Source organism: Microcaecilia unicolor, chromosome 6 (assembly GCF_901765095.1).
Source record: "Microcaecilia unicolor chromosome 6, aMicUni1.1, whole genome shotgun sequence".
In the NCBI taxonomy this organism is placed as follows: Eukaryota; Metazoa; Chordata; class Amphibia; order Gymnophiona; family Siphonopidae; genus Microcaecilia; species Microcaecilia unicolor.
The window spans coordinates 205863945-205889492 of record NC_044036.1 but is presented as its reverse complement, the minus strand read 5'-3'; the positions used below and the strand labels follow the sequence as shown (position 1 = coordinate 205889492).

General features: G+C 45.2%; 1 protein-coding gene across 3 annotated transcripts in view; it reads left to right on the top strand.

Moving 5' to 3' along the window:
• KCNT2 (potassium sodium-activated channel subfamily T member 2) overlaps window positions 1–25548 on the top strand; it is a 1050204-nt gene that overhangs the window by 890911 nt on the left and 133745 nt on the right. For 2 of the 3 annotated variants that reach the window (XM_030206382.1, XM_030206381.1), the window contains one exon: window positions 24091–24225. In XM_030206382.1, the coding sequence (XP_030062242.1) occupies window positions 24091–24225 (135 nt within the window). Of the gene's footprint in view, window positions 1–22622; window positions 22695–24090; window positions 24226–25548 lie in introns of all 3 variants that reach the window. The other variant, XM_030206379.1, reaches the window with a different exon arrangement.

The window sequence follows — 25548 nt, the reverse complement described above, 5'->3', positions numbered from 1 at the left end:
TTAGAAATGTCAAGTAGTAGTAGTAGTAGTGCCAGCATTTACACCGGGTTTCAGCTGGTGCAAATACTGACACCCATATTTGGGCGTGGGAATGGGCTTTAAGCATTATTCTGCTAAATAGTAGTAGTAGTAGTATTCTCTAAAGCAGGCCTTGACAATTTTTCATTAAATCTAGGAGCCAACCCACCCTTCCTACATCATCTCCAGTGAAGTTTTTTTTTAATTTTTTTTTGGGGGGGGGTGGAATTCCCTCCCAGATTAGCAGTAACTCTTTTAGAAATTGACTTACGAAAGTTTTACCCTCCACCCTATTTTGTGTCTTGGCAATGAAACTGTAGAAAATCAGTTCCATAAAGTGCCTCTACTAATCATTGTAGAAGTCAATAGCCTCCCTTCCCAAAACATATTGTCATGACAGCGCCCTCTAGTCTAGATAGGTGAAGCAAAGAGGCAATTGCCTCTTCACCTATCATCGTAGGCCGGATTCGCATCCTCTTTCATATCATGTCTCCCAACCTTCACCCAGTCTGTCTGTCTCTCTCAGTTTCTCTCTCTACCACTACCACCACCACCACTACAGCCTTCACCCAGTCTGTCTCTCTCATTCCTCTCAACGCCCACAGCCTTCACCCAATCTCTCTTGTGCCCTCTCCCCAGTCTCCACCAAGTTTCTCTCATGCCCCCTCCCTAGCCTTCACCCAGCCTCTCTCATGCCCTTCTCTCCAGCCTTCACCCAGTCTCTCTTATGCCCCCTCCCCAGCCTTCACCCAGTTTCTCTCATGTCCCCCTCCCCAGTCTTCACCCAATCACTCTCATGCCCTTTCTCCTGCCTTCACTCAGCTTCTCTCATGCCCCTCCCCATCTTTCACCTATCCTCTACCATGCCTCTCCGCAGTCCGCCCAGCCTCTCTAATGTCTGCTTCCCAGCTTTCACCCAGTTTCTCTCATGCCCCCTCCCCAGCCCTCACCCAGTATCCCTCATGCCTCCCTCCCTAACTTTCCCCCAGTCTCTCTCTTCTGCTCCCCTCCAGCCATTACTGACTGTGCTGCCTCGTTCCTTCTTCTAAAAGAAAAATATCTAGGTGTCGTAGATAATACGCTGAAATCTTCTGCCCAGTGTGCGGTGGAGACCAAAAGAAGCAAACAGGATGCTAGGAATTATTAGAAAAGGGATGCAAAATAAGACCAGGAATATTATAATTCATCTGTTTTGCTTCATGGTGCGACCTCACCTTTTTGGTCACCATATCTCAAAATAGATACATCAGAATTGGAAAAGGTCCAAAGAAGAGCGACCAAAATGATAAAGGGGATAGAACTCTTCCCAGGGCCGGTCTTAGCAAGTGCGGGGCCCTGTGCAGACCAATTTGATAGGGCCCCACTACAGCTCCACCCCCACCCTAGCTCCAGGGCCGGCCATCCCCTCCGAGCTCCAGGACCACCTCCCCTCCCTCTGAGCTCCAGGTCCCGGCCCCCCCTCCGAGCTCCAGGGCTCCTCCCTCCTTCCCAGCTCCAAGTCCCCCCTCCTTCTCAGCTCAGTCCTCCCTCCCTCCCAGCTCCAAGGCCTCCCTGCCAGCTCCAAGGCCTCCCTCACTCCCTCCGTGCCAGCTCCAAGGCCTCCCACCCTGCCAGCTCCAAGGCCCCCCTCCCAGCTCCAAGGCTCCCCACCTTCCGAGGCCTCCCTCCTTCCGAGGCTTCCCTCCCCTCCCTCTGAATTTTAAAAGTTACCTCGTCGGGTTACAGGCAGCGGCAAGAGTGAAAGCGTGCACTGCTCGGTGCTTCAGGAGCCTTCCTTTCCCTCTCTCAGCTCTGGTCCCGCCCTCATTTCCTGTTTCTACGAGGGCGGGACCATAGCTGAGAGAGGGAAAGGAAGGCTCCTGAAGCGCCGAGCAGCACACGCTTTTCACTCCTGTCGCTGCCTGTAACCCGACGAGGTAACTTTTAAAATTCAGAGGGAGGGGGACTGGAACTCGGGCGGTCGGGGCCGGGGCAGAGGCACGCCACGCGGGGCCCCCTTGAGCGCGAGGCCCTATGCGGTCGCCTCGGTCGCCTCGCCCTAAGACCGGCCCTGACTCGTCCCATATGATGAAAGGCTAAAGAGGTTAAGGCTCTTCAGCTTTGAAAAGAGACGGCTGAGAGGGGATATGATTGAGGTCTATAAAATCCTGAGTCGCATAGAACAGGTAAAAGTGAATCGCTTTTTCACTGTTTCAAAAAATACAAAGACCAGGGGGTCATTCATTGAAATTACGTGGACATACTTTCAAAACAAATAGATGGAGATATTTTGTCACTCAAAGAATAATTAAGTTCTGGAACTCTCTGCCGGAGGATGTGGTAGCAGTTTTAAAAAGGTTTGAACAAGTTCCTGGAGGAAAAGTCCATAGTCTGTTATTGAGATGGACATGGGGGAAGCCACTGCTTGCCCTGGGATTGGTTTCATGGATTGTTGCTACTAACTGGGTTTCTGCCTGATACTTGTAATCTGGATTGCCCGCTGTTGGAAGCAGGATACTGGGCTAGATGGACCATTGGTATGACCCAGTATAGCTATTCGTATGTTCTTGTGTATGGCGATCAGGCTCTGCATATTCTTGAGCTGCATGGTGCAGGAAATTGGGGAAGTCTCATGGTTTCAAGTCCCATGAGACTTCCGAACCCCCTGCACCGTGTTTCTCAAGTATATGCAGAGCCTGATCACCGTGCAGGGAGATAAGAAGGAGTTTGAAGCAGTGCTGACTCTGCTACTGAATGAAAAAAAAAGGAGGTATGAAATCTCAGACACCAGGATAGGCACCATTGCAGCCTGGTGCTTGGGATCTGTCAAGCCCCGCTCTAAAGGGTGCTTAACTCAGGGCGTTATTTATAGAATAGCACTCTGTGACAACCTTTTCCAGCACCCAAATTTGGGCACTGTAGGTGGTTATATATATATTTTGTAAGAGGCCAATTCCTACCTATGAACTCGCTTATGTCTAGGGGGCGTGGCCTCTGCCCAACCTTAGCTGCATGGAAAATAACGGACAGACCAATGGAATATATTAGTTTATTTATACAGCGTTATATACAAAAATATAGAAAACTCTTATCAGCTTATAGCATCAGCAATTCCTGATTGCATGCACAATGATACCAAAATATAGAGAATAACTATGATTATCCTATGGGCTAAAATCTGTAATGACAGATAAACACAATACCGAGATCCTAATGATTACCACAAATCTTATACTAGGCTAACAGCAACTAGATCATAAATCCTGACGTCACACATCTGATGGGTCCGAGCACAGACTAATTATCTAACCCAGCCTGAAGGAAGTAAACTATGATCTCACCGTCCCGGTCACCAGATCAGATTCCTTCCGATACCTCAGCCGAATGTCTCAGCGAGGTCCCACAAGCTCAGGTGATGCACTTGTCTTGATCAGCCACAGATGATACAGACTCAGTATAGATCCTGTAGACAGCTGTAATCTGGGGAAAAGCTTTGCCAGGTATTATCAGTAAGTCTCTCAGGTAAATCAGGTGCTTGCAGAAATGCAAGTGTTCTCCTCTTCTGTTCTTCTGTTCTTCTCTCTTCTCGGTTCTTCAGCAACTTACTTTCTTTCTGTTCCCGCTTCTCAGACCAATCAGTTTTCTGGGAGCCAATCAGAAATAATCCCACCATGTACTCCCAGCATCTGTATGAAGCTTCCTTTGTCCGTCTTATCTCGTAAGCTCTCTCTCTCTCCCTCAAGGACATGCATTCTCCCCCGATACAGAGTGACCTTGGAGGTGGTGCAGGCTTCAGTAAATCTATTACAAGCTGAAATGCTGACTTCTGCACAGTTGGTAGTCAGACATATAGGTGAAAGGTTGCAGCGTCCATTTTGGCTGTAAAGGTGCTCTCATATGCACACAGGGTGGGTGAGATCACAGCAAATACTCCTACAGATTCCCCCCCTTGGAGATGGAAATTACTACAAAGGAGTAAAGGCCTTCTCCAACCTAACTACAAAAATAAGCCAGACAGTTCAGTCAGGATTCAGGTACAAACTTCATGGTCAAAACTACAAAAAGTTTCAAAGTAAATCTCAACTAATGCAAACTAACACTCTTCAAACAGTTCAATTAAGCAAAATAATGTTCACAAGGAAATCACAAATGCTAATACAGCAAAATACTGAATAATAGAACCCGCATGTGCAGTTAGTTCTTAACACATGAAAATTAATCAAACAAATCATGAACCATAATCACATAGATCATGAAAATCACATCATGCAAAGCAAAGCATATTAGTACAGAAAAGTGAAAACGGAATAAATTGTTGGCAAAACTCTGGTTAGAGGTAACTACATAAAGTCTTGCAATCTCATCGCCGTAGGTGACAAAGTGTTTACGCGATAGCGTAAATGACGAAGGTCTCTCCAAAACACTACAGCACACAGGAGCATGATGACCCACAAGATGGTCAAAAGTGGGATGACAACGTGAGTGGACATGTGGAACTGGGTGACATCAGATGAACGACGTTTGTAATCTGCAACCTCGAGAGTCTCATGGTCAACAGATAATTCAACAGTGTGAGAGTCTTTGGACTGTAAAAATGGTATAAGGTCCATAGCAAAGTCAATAGGATGTCCACGAAATACATCAAGCACTTCCAACTCAGAAACAACCGGGTCTGTGTCAAGATAAAACAGGGAAACTCCTCCTACATGGGCAACAGCATACTTGGGTACAGCGATCACACAAACATTGCAAGGAAGAGTGTAACGGTTGATTACATCATGCTTCTGAAAGGTGACAGTAAGTTCCGTACTAGGTGTGCTAACTAACCATACCGTATCCAGTACAGCTACAGTGGTATCAGAAAAATCGTCATATTTTGATACGGTAACCTTACACTTCTCTTGGACATTCTCTGTGGACAAGCCACAAAGAGCTTCTGTTGTGTCTTTCAGGAAAGGTTTACCAGGGCATAGCCAATTAACATCTTTAGTTTTGTGGCAAAGGTCTAAGTTAGGGACCAAATAATGTTGCGGAGCATCCTGTTGGTAAGCAACATACTTAGGTGTATCAACATTAAGGTACAAATTCTCATGCCAGGTACCTACATTTACAACTTGTTTAAGCTGGTATACATTCTCAGGCATAATAAATGGCAAATTAAGGATGAAGGCAATTTCCATACGCTCCATATCCAAATAAAGGGGAAGGGCAGTACCTAAATGAAATGCGATTTGAATTTGAAAAGGTTCAATAGACAAACGGGTAACTTTGGCAAAGGCATCTTTAACAACATCAGATGGTATCAGGTACGTTGGTATCTGTCCCTGCATTAGCTTACTAACACTGGTATCTACTTCCCTAAATAAATCCTGGATAAGGTCCTTAACAGGTTGTATAAACACACGGTCTTCATTCATGGTACCTTTAATTGTCAACAAATCAGCTGTGTTAGCACTAATTTTATGTGTATGTAAATTCACAAGAGTGACCGTATCAGCAATAGTTTTACCCTGGGCCACAAGTTGGCTCTGTTGGACTACCAATTTGGTCTCAATGGCTTTCAAGTCTGCTTGGATGGCTTGTATATTGGCCTGCAGCTTTTGGACAGAAACTACGTTGGCAACAGACATGGAAATACCAAAAAGTGAACCAATGGCCGAAAAAATCAAACCACCGGCAAGACCCAGAAAACGCTTAGATCTGGACCTGGAATTATAAGGTTGCATAGGTTGTACCATGACTTTGTCCAGTTGATGCAAAATGTTCTTCACTTGTGCACGGGCATTTTGCATATAATTGAGAAACCAGGAATGGGTAACAGCAGACAGAGATAAGTTACTCATATTGAAATGTTTCCGTAGTACATGCATTGGGTCAAGGGACACAACTACTTTCTGTGGAACAATCTGGGACTGGGTAATCAGGAAGCCAGGGGTATCTTGCAGAACAACTCCAGACATGGGACCAGGTTCGATCATCTTGGACCACGATCCCAGCAGCACGGAGATCAAGAACACGATCATCAGGGTTCTTTTCTGCATCTGCAAGGTACAAAGAAAACAGACTATGCTGTTGGGGTGTTAGTACAGTTCGTGTCATCAACACATATGTCTGGAATCAAATGACTGGGATGACGTGGTCTCAACTGATTGATGTGGACCCATTTAAGGGTGTCTTCACCCTTAGTATTTTTCTTGAGGCAAATTTGGTAAGCCACAGGTGAAGCTTTTTCCACTATTGGGAATGGACCACGCCAACTAGGCAGAAACTTCCTTTCTTTAACCTTGTTTCTGGCAAAATTGAAGTAGAATACCTTGTCGCCAATTTGGTATTCTTTAGAGGTAGTCCCTTGATCATAATAGGCTTTTCTACCTCTAGCGCTACTTTCCAGGTTTTTCTGAGCAAAGGCAAAGGCACTTTGCAAGTGCTTGCGCAAATGGGTGACATATTCATGAGTGGAGGTAGCACTGGACAAGTTCACATCATTAGTCCTGTACAACAAATGAATTGGTAATGTCATTTCCCTACCTGTCATCATCTCAAAAGGAGACACTCCGGTGGAACGGTGGGGTGTGGAACGAATCGCCATAAGGACCAATGGTAATACAATGTCCCAATTCTTACCTGAGGATGACACATACTTCTTCAGAATGGTCACGATGGTGCGATTAGCTCTTTCCACTTGTCCCGAAGATTGAGGTCTGTAAGCTATGTGCAACTTACTCTTTACTCCAAGCATCTTCCACATATGTTGAATCACCTCTGCCGTGAACTGAGAACCTTGGTCTGAATCCACTCGCATAGGCAAACCCCACCGGCTGAACACATGATTCAGTAGTAAGGTAGCCGTGGTTTCTGCCGTGCAGTTGGGTGCAGGCAGACACTCCAACCACTTGGTGAACAAGCAGGTGACTGTGAGCAAGTACTTGTTACCACGAGTGGATCGAACTACAGGACCAACCCAATCAATCTGGATATCCGACCAGGGCATGGTGATACCCTTCTTCCTAAGTGGTGCTCGGTGAGATGGTGAAGATGGCTGGAAACGACAACAGGTCAAACACCCTCGCGTGTACAACTGTACATCCTGTCGCATGTGAGGCCAATAAGCTACTTGCTTTAGGGTCTCATAGGTGATATTCTCCCCTCGATGTCCAGCACATGGTTCGTCATGGGCATGCTGCAACATAATGCCTCGATATTCTTTAGGCACCACCCATTGCTCAATGCCATGCTTACTCGTCCGAATAAGCAGGTCTTTGTGAAGTTTGAACTTCTCTCGGGAGGCGTAGAGTATCCTCATTTCCTCATCTTGCTTGTCTTCTTCCGTCAGGGGACAGTCTTGCGGATTCCATATGTACTCATAAAATCTCCCGATCACCGGGTCGGATTTCTGTGCCATGACAAGATCAAAGGATGGGACTTCACTGCACCACTGGACCACCGGCGTGTCGTTGGACTGCTTCGCCTGTCGTCGGGTGACAGCATGGACAGCCGCAGTCTCCACTTCTGGGGGTCGCCATAATTCTCCTGTAAGCGCACCCTCCTTGGCCAGGTGATCGGCCAAGTCGTTTCCCAGCTTGTCGGGACTGTCAACTTTTGCATGACCCTTGACCTTCTTCCAATAGATGGTCATGTCATGGTCCTTTACCAGTTGATCTAAAATCCGGATCAAGTTTCCATGATGTACTGGTTTTCCTTTGGAATTTAACATATTTTTCTGCTTCCAGATGGGCAAATGGGACACAAAATTCTGTCTCACATAGTCAGAATCTGTACATATGACCAACTGTCGGACTCCTTTCTGAATTGCAGACTGTACCGCCACCAGAGCTGCCACAATCTCAGCGTACTGATTAGTTCGCGAGCCCAAGCTGTGCTTCAAGGTTTCTTCCAGATTGGTTGGATCCCATACCACTCCTACTCCTGCAACCAATTCCTTGACTGTATCACGACGGTAAGCACAACCATCTACATAGACCTTAGGCATAGTAGCACACGTCTGTTCATCATACAGATGGTGTCGATGAGGTTCTTTCTCTAGCGGGGGAACATCTGCTTCGGGTATACCTGCAATGGAATCCTGTTCTGCACAATCATGTAGGTCAGCCATACCTTGGGCTACTGCGTTACGATGTTTCTGAGCATACCTTACCTCCAGAGGCCAGCCTTGAAGAGCCAATGTCCAGGAGACTATTTTGCTGTTTGACACTCGACCGGTCTTAATTCGGTCACTACCCAAGAAACTGATGGGCTGGTGGCAAGTCTCCACGATTAGCTTCTCACCTTGGATGTAACTTCTGAAGTGTTGCAAAGCCCAAACGGTAGACAGGAGCGCTTTCTCACAGTCAGAATACTTCCTCTCCACATCCGTTAGTCCTTTACTGGCATACGCCACTACCCTCTTATCCGTGTCATACTTCTGATATAGGACAGCACTCATAGAGTGTTGGGAATATCCCAAGTCCACGTAGAACTCACGACCTCCCTCGGGGTATGCGAGGCATGGGAAGCAGCTAAGCTTGTCTTTCAGCTCCTGCATAGCAGATTTCTGTTCTGGCCCCCAGACCCAAGGTGTATCTTTCTTCAACAACTTGACCAACGGTCGGGTGATCTCCGCATACTCATCTATGAACTGTCTGGAGTAGTTGCAAATTCCTAAAAAGGAACGAAGTTCAGTGATATTGGTGGGCTGTTTCAACTGTTGTAAAGACTGCACTCTCTTCTTCTGGGGTCGCAGACCCTCAGCAGAAATTTCATACCCTAAGTAATTCAGTGATTTCCTGCACCATTGTCCTTTGGCAAGAGTCAGTTTAGCTCCAGCATCTGCCAACTGTGTGAAGACATGCTCCATCTCCTCCAGGTGTTCCTGAAAGGTAGGACTCTTGATCAGAATGTCATCCACATAGACCACTGTTCCTCGAGCTTTAGCATCTGGTAGGGCTTTGTGTAGGAAAATGTTGAATTCAGCAGGTGAATTGAGAAACCCAAAGGGTGTCCTGTTCCACGTATACTGCTTCTTCCCAAATGTAAAAGCCAGTTTATGCTGATCGTGGGGATGGACTGGTACTGTCCAAAACCCTGATGCCAAATCCAGGCTGGTGAAATACTTAGCCCCCCTGATGGTTGCAAGGTTCTGATCCAGTGGAGCCATAGGCCACCGGGACAAGGGTACTCGCTTATTCAACTGACGGTAATCCAGAGCGATTCTCCAGCTGTTATTCTTTTTCAAGATGGGCCACAGAGGGGAGTTGTACGTGCTGTTGCATTGTCTGATGATACCCCTGGTCTCCAAAGTGTTGAGAATCTCTTGTACAGACTCATAGGAAGCCAATGGAATCTTATACTGACGCACAAAGACAGGCTTGCTACCAGGTTCCGTAGGCACTCTGGTGACATGTAGGTTCGTAAGTCCACAGTCATACGAATCTACAGCAAAAAGGTCCTTGTAATTGTACAACAACTGAGTCAACTTCCTCTTCTCTGTGTGAGTAGTACAAGCATCAGCCTGTTCCACTTGCTCTTTCACCATAGCATCAAACTCTGAGAAAGGTTGGTTGGATGAAATTTCCACCTGTTCTTCAATGTCCTCCTGCAAGGTTGAGGTTTCCACAGAATTCACCCTTCGAGGCTTCTGAGGTACAGACATTTCCCTGGACAGAAACAAGAAGTCATCTTCCACCTGTACCTGAGCACACGTCGCATCATAGGGCCAAACAAACTCGAGAGATATGAGGCCCCTGGGAGAGGTAAACCAACTGTCAGTCGTCTCCCCCCCCTGGCAGGTGTCCCAAGAAGAAGGCAGCCTGCCAAGGATAGGCAAACTTACCTCGACATCATGGAAAGACTGGCCAACCAGAAAGCCAAAAGAATCTCCAGCAGATAGCTCAACTTCAGCAGACTGTGGATTGGTGACCAACAGGTATAAGGTGGTACCGGTGACCTCCAAACATGGCAGAACACCAATTGCCAATCCAAGGTCTCGAAAGTGGGCATGTGGGTTAAAGAACACTACATCATCCAGCAGACGTTGTCCTTGAGCGAGGCGAAGCTTGAGGGAAAAATCCCGAACTCTTCCTGGAATGGTTACATCCTTGTCACAGACTACCTCACAGACCTGGGGAATGGTCTGGCCAGACTTCAAACAAACAGCCGTAGGTTCAAGTTCCACTGGGTTGTTCTGCATTCTACTCCACAGGACAAGATTCACCAGGTCCACATAAACTCCCAGTCGTGCAAGGCAATCTGACCCCAAACATAAGGGTTCCCTCAAGCCCCGGACAATAGAGAAGTGGTGGGTGAATGTCTTCTTTCCCACAGTCAAGGGAAGGCCACATATTCCGTCAAGCGGCTTGGAGCCTTGTCCCGGTACCTGTACCGAAGTAGAGGAACATCTGCTGAAGGGAAGTTGTACAGACTTACGAATTTGGCTGTACAAAGAGTCACTGATGTAGGAGAGATCACTAGTGAACAGTAAAGTAGCTTGAAGCAATTGGGTGTTAGCCACTTGAACTGGTATGGTGAATTCATCACCTTTCTGGGTGATGACAGTCACCTTGCAAGGATGAGCAAAATCAGGACCAGAGATAGGAGGTGATTTTTCAAGTAATACGGGAGACACAGTATCTGTTAAGTCATCCGTCTTGGCTGAGTCCTGTGAAACAATCTCTAGTTGGTCCGCTTGTTGCACCAGCTCTTCATGCTTCTGACCCCCTTTTGGTGCATCTGTCAAAGGAGGCTCCCGCATGGGCGGATCCGCGGAACACCGGAGATCAGTCCGCAGGGGAGTGTCCTGTAGCTCCACAGAGTTGGCATCACTGACTGTACGCCAGTATCTCCCTCGCACATATTTAAGGGGTCGAGTGACTTTAGACCAGATTGTTTCCTCGTCATAATCCAAAACAGGCCGAAATCTCTTCAAAAGGTCATTTCCAATCAGAAATTCTTCACCCTCACTGGTAGTGATGATGGCTGGGTGCCTGACGGTCATCTGTCCAAGCTGTAAAGATAGCCAAACCTGTCCCACAGTTCCAATACTTTGATTGCCATAGGCCACCAGTGACAAGTCGCTCGGTGTGACACGCAGCACATCCTGACCCCCCCCTAGAGATGCCTCTAGTTTCTGAAACAGGCCCTGGGTGACCAAAGTCACCTCTGAGGCAGTATCCAGGAGACCTTCACAGGAAAGTACTTGTTGAATTAACAACTCCACGGTATATCTGTAACCTTTAGATATAAGCTTACCTAGAAAATACCTGACTTCCTGGGATGAGTCTTTTGAAAGAGGCCCTTCCGGGTTCGAGGGCTGAGACGCAGCATGGTTCACGGGGGACTCCTCACTGATGGGCGACAACGCATCCACGTGGACAGTGGGGACGCTTGCGGTAACAGGTTTTGTGGCCACGTCTAGTCATGCTTGTTCTTCCTCCGAGGAGGATGGCTGTTCCACCTCAACAGATTTAACACTAAGCCCCGGAGGGGTCGGCGGTCTAGAAGACTGGTCCTTCTGCTTCTGGAATTTGACCTTTTTATGAGATGGAGGTGTCTTAGGTACATTGCTAGACTCCGCGGTTGAACATCTGGCCATCAATTGGTCCAGCTGAGCTTGCATAGCACGGATCTTCTCTGCATTCCACTTCTTTTGATTAAACCGCTTCTTTTTAGGTTGTTGCTGTCCCTCCTGTGCAATAGGAGGCGCTGCATCCCGCGGCAGGGCCTGAGAGCCCGGCGGCGTAGTTGGTCTCGGCGCTTTGTTTTCCAGAGAAAGCGTGGAAGTGACCGCACAAACAGCGGGTGTTATCACCCTGTTGCGACTCTTGGATGTCGGTTTAGGAGTCTCTGCGATTGGCTTGGCGCGGCAGATTTCAAAAATTCCTTCAGCCTGCTTTAGAAGGCTGGAATAGGGTTCTGCGTTTTTTCCTGCCAAGGGAATCTTTATCGGATCAGGCAGACCCTGTATAAAAAGTTCCCTGAAATCACCAAATTCAAGATCTTTAGAATCAGGCGGCACCCCCCCCTGGTAAAATGCACGCTTCAAGCGATGGGCCCACTCCCGCGGACTCTCCTCCGGATTACAACTAATAGTATACGCTGCACGCTTAGCTTCAAGAGAGTTGGCAAAGAGACCGTAGCGCTTCGCTAAGGCTTGCTCCACTGACCGTAAATCGGGGTTATCGGACATGATCAAATCTAGAACTTCATGGCACTCGGTACTAAAGGTCCATTTGAGGAGGGCTCTGATATCATTCTCAGAAGAGACGTGCATGGTCTGCAGGAGTTCATGCACTGCCTTAAGATGGGTTTCTATGGATACCAAGGCAGACTCTTTAAAAGGCGCTATTACGGTGCGTAGCATCTTTATAACATATGCCTGCCTCTCCATAGACATTCCTTTCTTGGGTTCCGGCTTGAAGTGCCGCTGATCACTACCAGGTGTAGAGAACATCGGGGCAGGTGCGTTGCTAAAACTGGGTGGATCTGCCGAAGGCTGAGGCCCTGAGCTAGGCACCTGACCAAGTGTGCTGATGATTTCAGCAGGCAGTCCCTGGGCCCGTGCCCCCAATGGGTGTGGCACTGTCTCGGGTCTGCTGCTTCGTTCACCAGCCACTATGGGGCTGAATTGTACAGAGGGGCGGGAAAGAGCCGAAGCCATGCCCCCAATGGGTGTGTTTAACTCGGGTCCCTCCCGGCTCACGTAACGGTTCATTTCGGGAGCTGGGCTTGGGTGACCCACAGCAAAACTGTCGGGGAACTCTAAGGTATACGGTACTTCTTCCTGCGCCATTTGCGTAAGCTCTTGCTGCATTGTGGAAATCTTTACAGTGCACTCATCTAATGCTTTAGACAATGAATCTCTGTCCTTCACTGTACATTCTAATTGTAGTGAGACTGTCTCCTGCTTTTCTTTTAACTCCGCCAACTCTAGCTTGGCTGCGTGCCAATCTTGAAACACAGACACAGATTGTTCTTGAGTGGCCACTAGCTCCCTGCGCAACTCACTCTGAACACCTTCTGAGACCTGTTTTAGCTCCCGATTTAATGTCTGCAACTTATCTGTTTCCCTAGTCTGGTTGTGTAATGCATCAGTCAAACGAGAAAATTTCTCTTGCAACGAATCAAAAGACCCGAGGTACTGGGCAATTTCTTGCTTTAATGTGTAATTAAGTGCTTCACAATCAGTTAGGTCACACTGCAAAGTTTTACACTTATCATACAGTGTCTGGCACTCCGTACAAATCTCTTCAGAGGAGTCAGGTGGGGCGGGGCTTACATTGGTCCCTGCTAAAGCAGATTTGGCAGTGTCTAAATCAACTCGTAATGCAGCTAACTCACTGTCTCGCTCCTGGACAGTTTCCCTAGTCTGGGACAAATCTAACTGCAACTCTGCTATGCGATCTGTTAGAGGTACAGATACCTGTCTTATCTCATTCATCAAAGAGTCTTTAACTGCCAAAAGAGACACGCCCAGTTCACAAAGCATCCATTGTGACAAATGCTGTTTCTCTTTTATAATTGTATTTAAAACAGTAGCATATGCTTCTGAGCTATTCGGTGAACTGCTACCAAATAAAGCACGTACAGACTCTACTGTAGGAGGAGCTGGTTTCGTCTTACTATGAGAGAGTGGCAGTAATATCTTCAGCACGCCCTTCTCCTGCTCACTCAGGAGAATTTCAGGCAATGTGCCAACCGTGCCGGTCGCCATGTTAAAGACTAAACACACCCTGTTTTCCTTCCTTACAGAGAGTTAGAGAAACCGTTTTTTTTTTTTTTCACTTTTGGAGCTCAGAGTAATAAATCTGTCAACCAATTACAGCAATAAAACACAGCTGTATAAACAAAGTTCTGCCGTCAGCTAGGGTAACTGCAGTTCGTGCAAAAAGAAACAGAAGGTGAAACCAGCTTTCTGAAAAGACCCAGAAAAGTTTTAACTTCTGATATTCTTGCACCAACCGTCCCGGACGAGAGCCCCAATTTGTAGGTGGTTATATATATATTTTGTAAGAGGCCAATTCCTACCTATGTACTCGCTTATGTCTAGGGGGCGTGGCCTCTGCCCAACCTTAGCTGCATGGAAAATAACGGACAGACCAATGGAATATATTAGTTTATTTATACAGCGTTATATACAAAAATATAGAAAACTCTTATCAGCTTATAGCATCAGCAATTCCTGATTGCATGCACAATGATACCAAAATATAGAGAATAACTATGATTATCCTATGGGCTAAAATCTGTAATGACAGATAAACACAATACCGAGATCCTAATGATTACCACAAATCTTATACTAGGCTAACAGCAACTAGATCATAAATCCTGACGTCACACATCTGATGGGTCCGAGCACAGACTAATTATCTAACCCAGCCTGAAGGAAGTAAACTATGATCTCACCGTCCCGGTCACCAGATCAGATTCCTTCCGATACCTCAGCCGAATGTCTCAGCGAGGTCCCACAAGCTCAGGTGATGCACTTGTCTTGATCAGCCACAGATGATACAGACTCAGTATAGATCCTGTAGACAGCTGTAATCTGGGGAAAAGCTTTGCCAGGTATTATCAGTAAGTCTCTCAGGTAAATCAGGTGCTTGCAGAAATGCAAGTGTTCTCCTCTTCTGTTCTTCTGTTCTTCTCTCTTCTCGGTTCTTCAGCAACTTACTTTCTTTCTGTTCCCGCTTCTCAGACCAATCAGTTTTCTGGGAGCCAATCAGAAATAATCCCACCATGTACTCCCAGCATCTGTATGAAGCTTCCTTTGTCCGTCTTATCTCGTAAGCTTTCTCTCTCTCCCTCAAGGACATGCATTCTCCCCCGATACAGAGTGACCTTGGAGGTGGTGCAGGCTTCAGTAAATCTATTACAAGCTGAAATGCTGACTTCTGCACAGTTGGTAGTCAGACATATAGGTGAAAGGTTGCAGCGTCCATTTTGGCTGTAAAGGTGCTCTCATATGCACACAGGGTGGGTGAGATCACAGCAAATACTCCTACAGCACCATGTACTGAATCTAGGCCTACAAAATTATGAAGAACACTGAATGACAGCAAGTCTCTGAAACTGACTATTAACCAAACACACCAGGTCTCAAAAGATAAGTTGCCCTGTGTTTACATGATTTTGTTTTGTTTTTTAATATCAGCCATGGATGTGAATGCTCACTGTAATGATATAGACAGATGGGAAGTAAATTTATAACTGTGCATGTTTAAATAGGCACTCAAAGGGCACCTAGTAGAAGCCTATTCTATAAAGGAAAGTATGTGCATACTTTTTTTTCTAAATAATATTATAGTGTAATAGCAAAGATATGCACCGATAATTCAGGTGTGAGCAGTTATGCCAGCTATAGATTTGGTGTAAGTACTCAAAGAAGGTTTAAAGAAAAGTGACCAAAACGATAAAGAGAATAGAACTCCTCTAATATGAGGAAAGGCAAAGTTAAGGCTTTTCAGCTTGGAAAATAGATGGCTGAATGGAGATTTGATTGAGGTTTACAAAATTCTGAGTGGTGTAGAACAAGTAGGAGGGAATCGATTTTTTACTCTCAAAAAAGGTACAAAGACTAGGGGACACTCAGTATAGTTACATGGAAATGATTTTAATACAAATAGGAGGAAATATTTTTTCACTCAATGAATAGTTAAGCTCTGAACTCGTTGCTGGAGAACATGGTAAAAGCGGTTAGTGTAACTGGGTGGAAAAAAGATTTGGACTAGTTTCTGGAGGAAAAGTCTATAGTCTGCTATTGAGACTGACATGGAGGAAGCCGCTGCTTGCCCCGGGATTGGTACATAAGTACCACCATACTGGGAAAAGACCAAGGGTCCATCAAGCCCAGCATCCTGTCTCCGACAGCGGCCAATCCAGGCTTCGAGAACCCGGCAACCCCCCCGCCCCCACCCCCCCAAATTAATAATGTTCAATGGGCTTTTCCCTCAGGAATCTGTCCAAACCCCCTTTAAATTCCGTAAGGCCAGCTGCTGTCACTACATTCTCCGGCAACGAGTTCCAGAGTCTAACTACATGCTGAGTAAAGAAAAACTTTCTCCTATTTGTTTTAAATCTACCATATTCTAGCTTCATCTTGTGTCCCCTGGTTTTGTTGTTGTTTGAAAGTGTAAACAAACGCTTCACATCTGTCCGCTCTACTCTGCTCATTATCTTGTAGACTTCTATCATATCACCCCTCAGCCGCCTTTTCTCCAAGCTGAAGAGCCCTAACCTTCTCAGCCTTTCCTCATAGGGAATTTGTTCCATTCCCTTTATCATTTTCGTCGCCTTTCTCTGCACCTTTTCTAATTCCTTTATATCTTTTTTGAGATGCGGCAACCAGAATTGGACACAATATTCTAGGTGCGATCGCACCATGGAGCGATACAACAACATTATAACATCCTTGTGTTTGTTTTCCATCCCTTTCCTAATAATACTCAACAGTCTGTGCAATTTCTTAGCCGCCACAGCACACTGAGCAGAGGTTTTTAACGTCTTATCCACGATGACTGCCAGATCCCTTTCTAGGTCCTTAACTCCTAGTGTGGAACCTTGCATGACATAGCTGTGATTCGGGTTCCTCTTACCCACATGCATCACTTTGCACTTGTCAACATTGAACTTTATCTGCCACTTGCACGCCCAATCCCCCAGTCTCACGAGGTCCTCCTGTAATCTTTCACACTCCTCCTGCGACTTGACGACCCTGAATAATTTTGTGTCATCTGCAAATTTAATTACTTCACTAGTTACTCCCATCTCTAGGTCATTTATAAATATGTTAAAAAGCAGCGGTCTCAACACAGACCCCTGTGGGACCCCACTAACTACCCTTCTCCACTGAGAATACTGACCATTCAACCCTACTCTTTGCTTCCTATCTTTCAACCAGCTCTTAATCCATAGTAATACTCTACCTCCAATCCCATGACTCTCCAATTTCCTCAGGAGTCTTTCATGAGGCACTTTGTCAAACGCCTTTTGAAAATCCAGATACACAATATCCACCGGTTCCCCATTGTCCACATGTTTGTTCACCCCCACAAAAAAATGCAGTAGATTGGTGAGGAAAGACTTCCCTTCACTAAATCTGTGCTGACTTTGTCTCATCAGCCTATGTTTTTGTATGTGCTCTGTAATTTTATTCTTGATAATAGCCTCTACCAGACTCACCGGACTATAATTTCCTGGATCTCCTCTGGAACCTTTTTTAAAAATCGGCGTAACATTGGCTACCCTCCAGTCTTCCGGTACCACACTCGATTTTAGGGGTAGATTGTATATTACTAACAGTAGCTCTACAAGTTCATTTTTCAGTTCTATTAATACTCTGGGATGAATACCATCAGGTCCTGGTGATTTACTACTCTTCAGTTTGCAGAACTGACCCATTACATCCTCCAAGTTTACAGAGAATTCGTTTAGTTTCTCCGACTCATCTGCTTCAAATATGCTTTCCGGCACCGGTGTCCGTCCCAAATCCTACTAATTGGGTTTCTTCCAGGTACATTTTGACCTGGATTGACCACTGTTGGAAATAGGCTACTGGGCTAAATGGATCATTGGTCTGACCCAGTATAGCAGTTCTTATCTAAACACCAGAGGTACACACAGAACTACCGTGGTTTTCAACCTTGTCCTCAGAGACCACCTGACCAGTTGGGTTATCAAGATATCTATAATGAATATGCATTGGATACATTTACATGCATTGCCTTCATAGCATGCAAATCTCTTTCATTATATTCATTGTGGATATCCTGAGGATTGTGCCTGAGCAAATCCTTCCACATTTGTTTGACAGGTCTGGGCTTTCAAAAGCCTGGATCTGTCAAACACCAGGGCTGGAGGTCAGTGGGACCCCCAGACCCCCCTGCAAGAACAAGGCCCTGCTGGCTTAGTGCCCCCTGAACCCCCACCCCAAGCCAGTGACACGGGGCTGGAGGTCTGATGGATCTCCAGTACCCCCCACCCCCTGACATAAGCCATTGACACAGGGGCTGGAGGTTGCCAGACCTCCAGCCTCCAACCCCCCCCAACACAATTTCATCCCTCAAAAAAAGCCCTGGTGGCCCAGTGGCCACAAACTCAAGCACCCCCCCCCCCCCCCAAACCTGGTGGTCTAGTGGCCCAACTACACTCCCTTCTCCACTATTAAGGTACCAGTTGTCAGCTTGTGTCAGGGGGAGGTTGCAGGGATCAGAACTCAGGCCTCTTAAAGGAGGGGAATGGGATGGGAGGCCTGCTAGCATGCGAATGCATGCTGGACAGGGTTCTCCATTCCTCCCCAATGTTCCACATACCCTAACACGAGGTCCGAGCTGGCATGGGGTTTGGCACGCTGCCTGCTGATCATTGGGAAGTAATATGTTTAGTATGCATTTGCATGCTGCTTGCGCTAAGAGCCCACGAGCATGTTGCTTCACATGCTTGGGGGCTCTGATCATGGAGTGGTATCAAACGGGGGCTCTAGTATGGTGCTAACAGCTCTAGCACCAGCATTTGCTTCTGATCATCAGCCCATTTATACCTTCCTATAAAATGTACTCTATGTAAGAAGTGCACATATTTACAGAACAGCACTTAGGAGAAATGTTGGCATTTACACACATTTGGGTGCACATATATGTCATTATACTAAAGATTTACGTATGTAATCAGTTCATACCTTATAGAATTACACCCATGTTGATATTATATATATACTAGTAAATAAGGCCCGTTTCAGAGACAAATGAAACGGGCGCTAGCAAGGTTTTCCTGGGAGTGTGTTTGCTTGAGAGAATGTGTGTGAGAGTGACTGTGTGAGTGAGTGAGTGAGAGAGTGTGTGTGACAGGGAGAGTGTGTGTGTGACAGAGATACCTGCCCCCCCCAATCACCCAGCGAATCTGTTCTCTTCCCTGCCCCCCCTACATCCACCCATCGATTCTGCTGTTTCCCTTGCCGCCCCTTCAACCACCCAGCGATTCTGGTCTGTCCCGTGGGCCCCCCCCCCCAGCGATTCTGCTGTCTCCCCTGCGCCCCTTGCAGCCACCCAGCGAATCTGTTCTCTTCCCTGCCCCCCTTGCAGCCACCCAGCGATTGTGCTGTGCCCCTGCCCCCCCCACCTTCCTCCTCTGCATCCACCCAGCAATTGTGCTCTCTCCCCTGCCCCCCCCCCCTTCAGTCACCTATCAGTTTTCCTCATCTCTCGTGTCTCTATTTTATGTTTAAATCATGTTTATTGTGTGGTTCAAAATAGAATTCAAAACAGTTCCCAATGATGTACCACACATTAAATTAAATTAACTTAACAGTTCTGCTACCCCCCCTTTCCGGTCCCCTCACCTACTAATCTCCCTCTCCCAACCACCCCCCCCCCCACTCCTCTATACCGTCAGCTTTAATACTTATCACATTATACCTGTGTGTGCATGCATTTATGCAAGTATGTGCATGTGTATAGGTGGGCGTGTTGTGCGCATGAGTATCTGGAGCGTTCTTTTGAAGCCTCTAAAAGTTCCAACGTTTGTGTAGTGGTGTAGATCGATGTCTGCCCCGCCCTCGCGCCAAACATGATGATGTTGAGGGCGTAGCGATGCGATTTGTAGAGTGCCATTGCTCCGCCCTCGATGTCATCACGTTTGACGCGAGGGCAGGGCAAACACTTATGGGCGAATTTTGATCTACACCACCATGGATTTAGAACGTTGGGACTTGTGGAGGCTTCAATAGAGCGTAATAAAGGGGCTCTTTTACTAAAGCTTAGTGCAGGCTAACAGAATTAGTCATTTAGAGCACTTTTTTGGGACCTGTTCGTGTGAAAAAAGGGTCCAACAAAAGTGTCCTAAATGTTCGCTAAAAACGCCTTTATTTTTTCGATTATCGCCCTAACGTGTACATCTCTCCTCTGCCGATAACCACGCCCCAGTTCCACCTTCGCCACACCTCTGACATGCCCCCATCAACTTTGTCCGCATCCGCGACGGAGTGCAGTTGAAAACGTCCAAAATCGGCTTTCGATTATACCGATTTATTCGTTTTTGTGAGATAAACGTCTATCTCCCGATTTGGGTCGAAATCTAGGCGTTTTTCTCTTTCGATTATAAGGTGGATAGTAAGCCACAGATAGGTTATGATCTTAATAAGAAAAATTGCTTTCTTAGTACATGTGCACTGGACAAATGCTTTCCTCATGCTACATCTTCTCTTTCTTACTGTGTTTATTGAATAAAGAATTTGGGCTCATGAAATATATTCTTCATAGTAGGGGCACATAAGCACAAGAAGCAGGGGTAGACGAATAGTTTCCTAAAAGAAGAAGCAAGTGGAGAGGCATTTTCTGTAAAATGTCTAAGTCTGATTTTGGACGTTTTGCTAGAACCATCCAAAAATTGAGTGGTTAACATAACCATTTTGGAACCTGAAAAACATCTATGTTTTTGGTTCAAAAATCGCCTTTTTCCTAGTCATTTTGTGCTCAATGCATTCTTTTAAAACCATTTTGGAAAATATGTCCAAGAGAAAAAAGCCCCAAAAAACTGCCATTGGGATGTCTGGGGGCTTGCATGCTTAGTAGACTGGCCACACAGACATCCCAGCAGAGCAGTGGGGCAGCTTAGGAGGGCACTGCAGTGGACTTCACATGCAAGGTCCCAAGTACACATCTCAACATAACCCCCTTATATTCTGTGGTGACCCTCAAAGAGACCGATATTCAGACCATGAGAGTTAGCCAGGCTAACTCCTATGGTTGGCGCTAAAACGGGATATTCAATGACAGGCCATTTATGGTGACTGCAATTGAATATCTGGTTTAATTTTCATTGGTTTGACTTTGACTGGCCAAGCCAATAATCAGCACTGGCCAGTCAAAGTCAAACTGACCAAAGATAGGATTGCCTTGCATGTGGACAAATATGGCTGCTAAAGTTATGCAGTTCACCGAAAAATTGACAGATATCCGGTAAAATTGCCCGATATAACTGGCTAGCCAATAACCAGCAATATTCAGTAGGTGCAAATCCTGGCCAGTTAAATGCCTTTTAATATCGGGGGGGGGGGGGGGGCAGGAGCAGAAAAATACCTACTGTACTTCACTGGACACCATTACAGTAGCTGTCAAGCTTTCAGTTGTCACCTATATGTAGGTACAGTAGGTATTTATTATATTTTGGAGGGCTCACATATTCCACCACAAGTGTACCAGTTAAGAATGGGATATATGCCTGAGTCCCCTTCTCTACAGTGCACTACACTGACCACTAGGCTACTGTTGGGACTTGCTTGCTGGTCTAATAAGAATGGCCATTATATATGAAGCTGTCATAGAGCCTGGTATGTACTGTTACTGTCACATCTTAGGGGGTTGGTAGTGGGTCGGTGACCACTAGGGCAGTAAGGGGGTTATGCCTTAATCCCTCCAGTGGTCATGTGGTTATTTAGGGCACATTTTGGTCACTTAGGGCCCCTATTTACTAAGCCACGCTATAGATGTGCTACTGCTTTTAGTGAGCTCTAAAAATTAGCACATGCTAACGCTAGAGACACCCCTAAGAATATGGCCTTTAGTCATGATCGAAACAGGTCTAGCCAAAAAAATCTTTATTTCGTCCCTACATGTTTTCATTTTCTTCCATTATTGCAGAAAAACATCTGTCTTTTGGGGCCACCCAGGTCCTGCCCAAAAATGCCCCCCATCATACCCCCTTGAAATTTGGTTGAACTATGGAGCTAAACCTCTAAAGTTGGGGCATCACAAATTGCAACTTGGACATTTTTGAGAGACAAATGTCCTTCTGCCACCTTTTGACTTTTTTTTTGGATGTTTTTTGTTTTGAAAATGAGCCTCCAGATGTCAAAAACTATATCATCTAGTCTTTAATAAAAAATGGAAAATAAAAATGGGGCCAGAGGCCCTATGTTCACAAGCAAACAAATGACCACCAGAGAGTATCAGTTACAGCAATAATAGCCAAATAGATTTGACACAGATCTGTGTTTCAGCATAGACGCCTACTTCAGGATTCACAAAATCTGCTTTCTCCCGCATCTGGGCAAGAACCCTCTGGAAATATGCTGCTCTCCTGTGGCACAGGTGCCTAGCCCTCTTCTTTAGATCTTTCTTCTCTTTTGTAGTGTTCAGTCTCTGGCTCAGTTCCAACCTGTTCAGCCTTCCAAGCAGGAAGATGGGAAACCCTTGGTCCAGCCCTACTTCTTGTGTATCATAATAGGGTTGTACACAACCAAAAAAAAAAATTGGTTCATTCAGCGTTTTCAGCAAATGTTTCCAAAATTTTTGGCAATTTTTTAATGTTTGGGCTATTCATTATATAGGGCTTTCCTTTTATCCACAGAAAGTTAAAGAGTGTGATTGTACATGTGTATATTTGTAAGTTTGCATGCACTTTTAATTTTTAAGCCCCTAAATGAACCAAATCTACTGTGACGAATGTTCACCTTTAGTTCATAGCTCCATTTGCTATACTCCAAAGGTACCCATGAGTTTGTATGTGATATATTATGTTTAATTTTAAATACTTGCACAGTCATTAAATATTACCATTTCCCAGATATTAATAGCACTTTCTACCAGTGTGCACCATGTGATTTTTTTCCATTACTTTTTTATAATCCATGTGTTTAGACCAGATATGCACTTTCTGGATGCTATCTGTTGGTTTCCTATGGTTTACTACATGGTGGGCTCCATCGACAAGTAGGTAAAATTCTCCTTGATATAGTGAACCTGGTTGTTTTGTGTTATTATGTCTGTTGCATTTCATTGGTTGCATTTATTTCATGCATGTTTTATGTTGTAGGCATGGTAGTTATGTACATACATTTTTCGTATTCAAACATTGTTATTCTTTGAGTCAAATTAATGTCTGTGTAATTCAAGAAAAAATTTGAAGTTAGTATTCATGGAGTTTCTGCCACTTAAAGATATCCAGATATATTATCTGAATATGTTTTATGTGAACTTTAACCCACACTCTCTGTTGAAATTGGGCTGCTGAATATGTAATCAAAAATTAATTGGATAAGTTATCCCTGTAATTAGACAACTATTTCTAAGTCCTTAAATAAAGTTATATGGATATTGTTGAACATAGGTTTTATCTACATTGTTTTTGCCCCTTTCCCACCCTTTCCAAGAAAGCCTTCCAGCCTTCCTCCTCCTAAATGCATAATTTTTGGCTGGATGTCCACATAAAATCTATATGGTGTTGATCCTTAAATTTCAACCTAAATTATTTATGTATTTTAATTTAGATAACTGCAACATGACTATTTGAGGCAGAGTGAATTACAATGCAGAAGCAGTGTTTCGGAATCCAAAAGGTACAGTAGAGTCTCAATTATCCAACGTAAACAGGAGTGATGGGATATTAGATATTCAAAAAGTTGGATAATAAAAGTGGATGAGAGATAAAATAGAAGTATATGGAATGCATATTTTAAAAGACGAAGCAGTAAATAAAAAAAGAGCTTAATCAATGTCCCAAGAATCTTACCTAGTACTTCTACCTAGTGCCTAGCACCTAGCACTAGCCTAGTGGTTAGTGCAGTGGAATTTGATCTCAGGGAACTGGGTTCAATTCCCACTACAGCTTCTTGTGACACTGGGCAAGTCACTCAATCCTTCATTGCCCCCAGTATAAAATAGGTACCTATGTATAACATGTAAACAACTCTGATTGTATCCACAGAAAGGTGATATATCACATCCCCTTTACTTTTACTTTTAACTGAAAGTGATGCTGGGAAAGAGAGATACCTGCTCACATCTCAGTGACAATGCTGTGACCTCACTGAGGTATGTCAGATAATTCAAAGTGTAGGATAAGTGAAGGTTGGATAAGCGAGACTCTACTGTGCTGTAATTAAGCCAAGATGAGCACCAGAAGTATGATACATTGCATAGTAATCAAGGACATTTTAAAGTATAGGTAACTGAACATAGCATTTGCCTTAACCAAGCACATCACAAGTTTGCAACCAGAAATTTACTGGTGCAATTAGTGATACAGAGTTAAGAATGATAAATCTATCTGCTGTTTTCTTAAACTTAATTATTTGAGTTTTGATTCCTTTCTTCATGATTTCAAAAGCTTAGATGACTTGCTGAGGTGTGGTATAACATTTGCTGCCAATATGGTCGTTGTAGACAAGGAAAGCACTATGAGTGCAGAAGAAGACTACATGGCAGATGCCAAAACTATAGTCAATGTGCAAACTCTCTTTAGGTAAGTTGTATAAAGAATATACACTGCACTGCATTTATCACTTATTTATTTTAGTAACTGCAAGGTTGGGTTGTATTGTCTTTCTCATGAGGTTTAAATGCTACCATTGTTACATCTGACTACCATTAGTTGGGTACAAACATTTACAGCAGCTTTTAACAGATGTAAATGCTTGTACATAAAGTTAGAAGAGTTGTATACAGAACAATCTTTATAGAATACTAACTTAACATTGATCATCCCAGCAGCTATATGTCATATCATAAGGCAAGAGAAACCCTAAAAAGGTACTACAACTAGGTGATATAGAAGAACAACATGTGTATAGTCCTATGGCCCTCTTACACAGTTAGGGTGAGGGAATTTAGACCCTGCTTGGGGTGGTTGTAGCTTAGCAGAGAAGGCTACGTGGGAGGTGGCGGGGGGTGGACACTAACCCTTCTGGAGTAGTAACACAATTCCCTGAGTGCTGGGAGTGAGAAGAATACCCAGCAACTGAACTGAAATAAATTAGCATATAATTTGCATGGACAGATGGCCTAAGAACTTTGGCTTGACCATAAGACCCAAGATGAGGGGGACAGGAGCCTATTAGAGCCAAGAGGGGCAAGGGTGGGAATGTTGGTTTCCCCAGGACTACACAGAGCCCAATAATGGGTAGAATATTGCGAGTCTTAGACTCACCCTAATTAAAGAGGGGGACTCAGATTAGGTCCTGGCAGCATGGGAAGCTAGAGAATTGGAGATGGATCTGTGGCGTGGCGTGGCGTGGCGTGGCGTGGCGTGGCGTGGCGTGGCGTGGCGTGGCGTGGCGTGGCGTGGCGTGGCGTGGCGTGGCGTGGCGTGGCGTTTTATGTGTAGATGACCTTTTTGTTGGATTGTTGTGGACTGACTTTTGATTGAAGGAGCCTGGTGGATACTCAGTCTATCCCTTAGAGTAGGTGGCAGTATCATAGTTGATCTGTACAGACTTCCTTCCAAAGTGTGTAGGAATAAGGACCCACACATGTGATAGGGAAGAGGTACTGCTAGGAGCACCATCAGAATAAAGGGTAGGACAAGAGTAATGGACAGGTATGGCAAGGTGAATTACATTCATGTACAGTAAGAGCCTGATATTGAAAGTGTTTTAACCGAGCAGTCTAGAAGGCAGTATTCAGCAGCACTTAACTGGGCATTCCACTGAGTATCTCCTCTGCCCACCACAGCACTGTCTAGGCAGTGCAGAATTGGTCTGGAGGCAGAGTCAGTTATTCAGGCACTGGTAATATTCAGTTCTGATGCCTTTATATCTGCTTAATAGCAGTCCTATTTTTGCCCAGT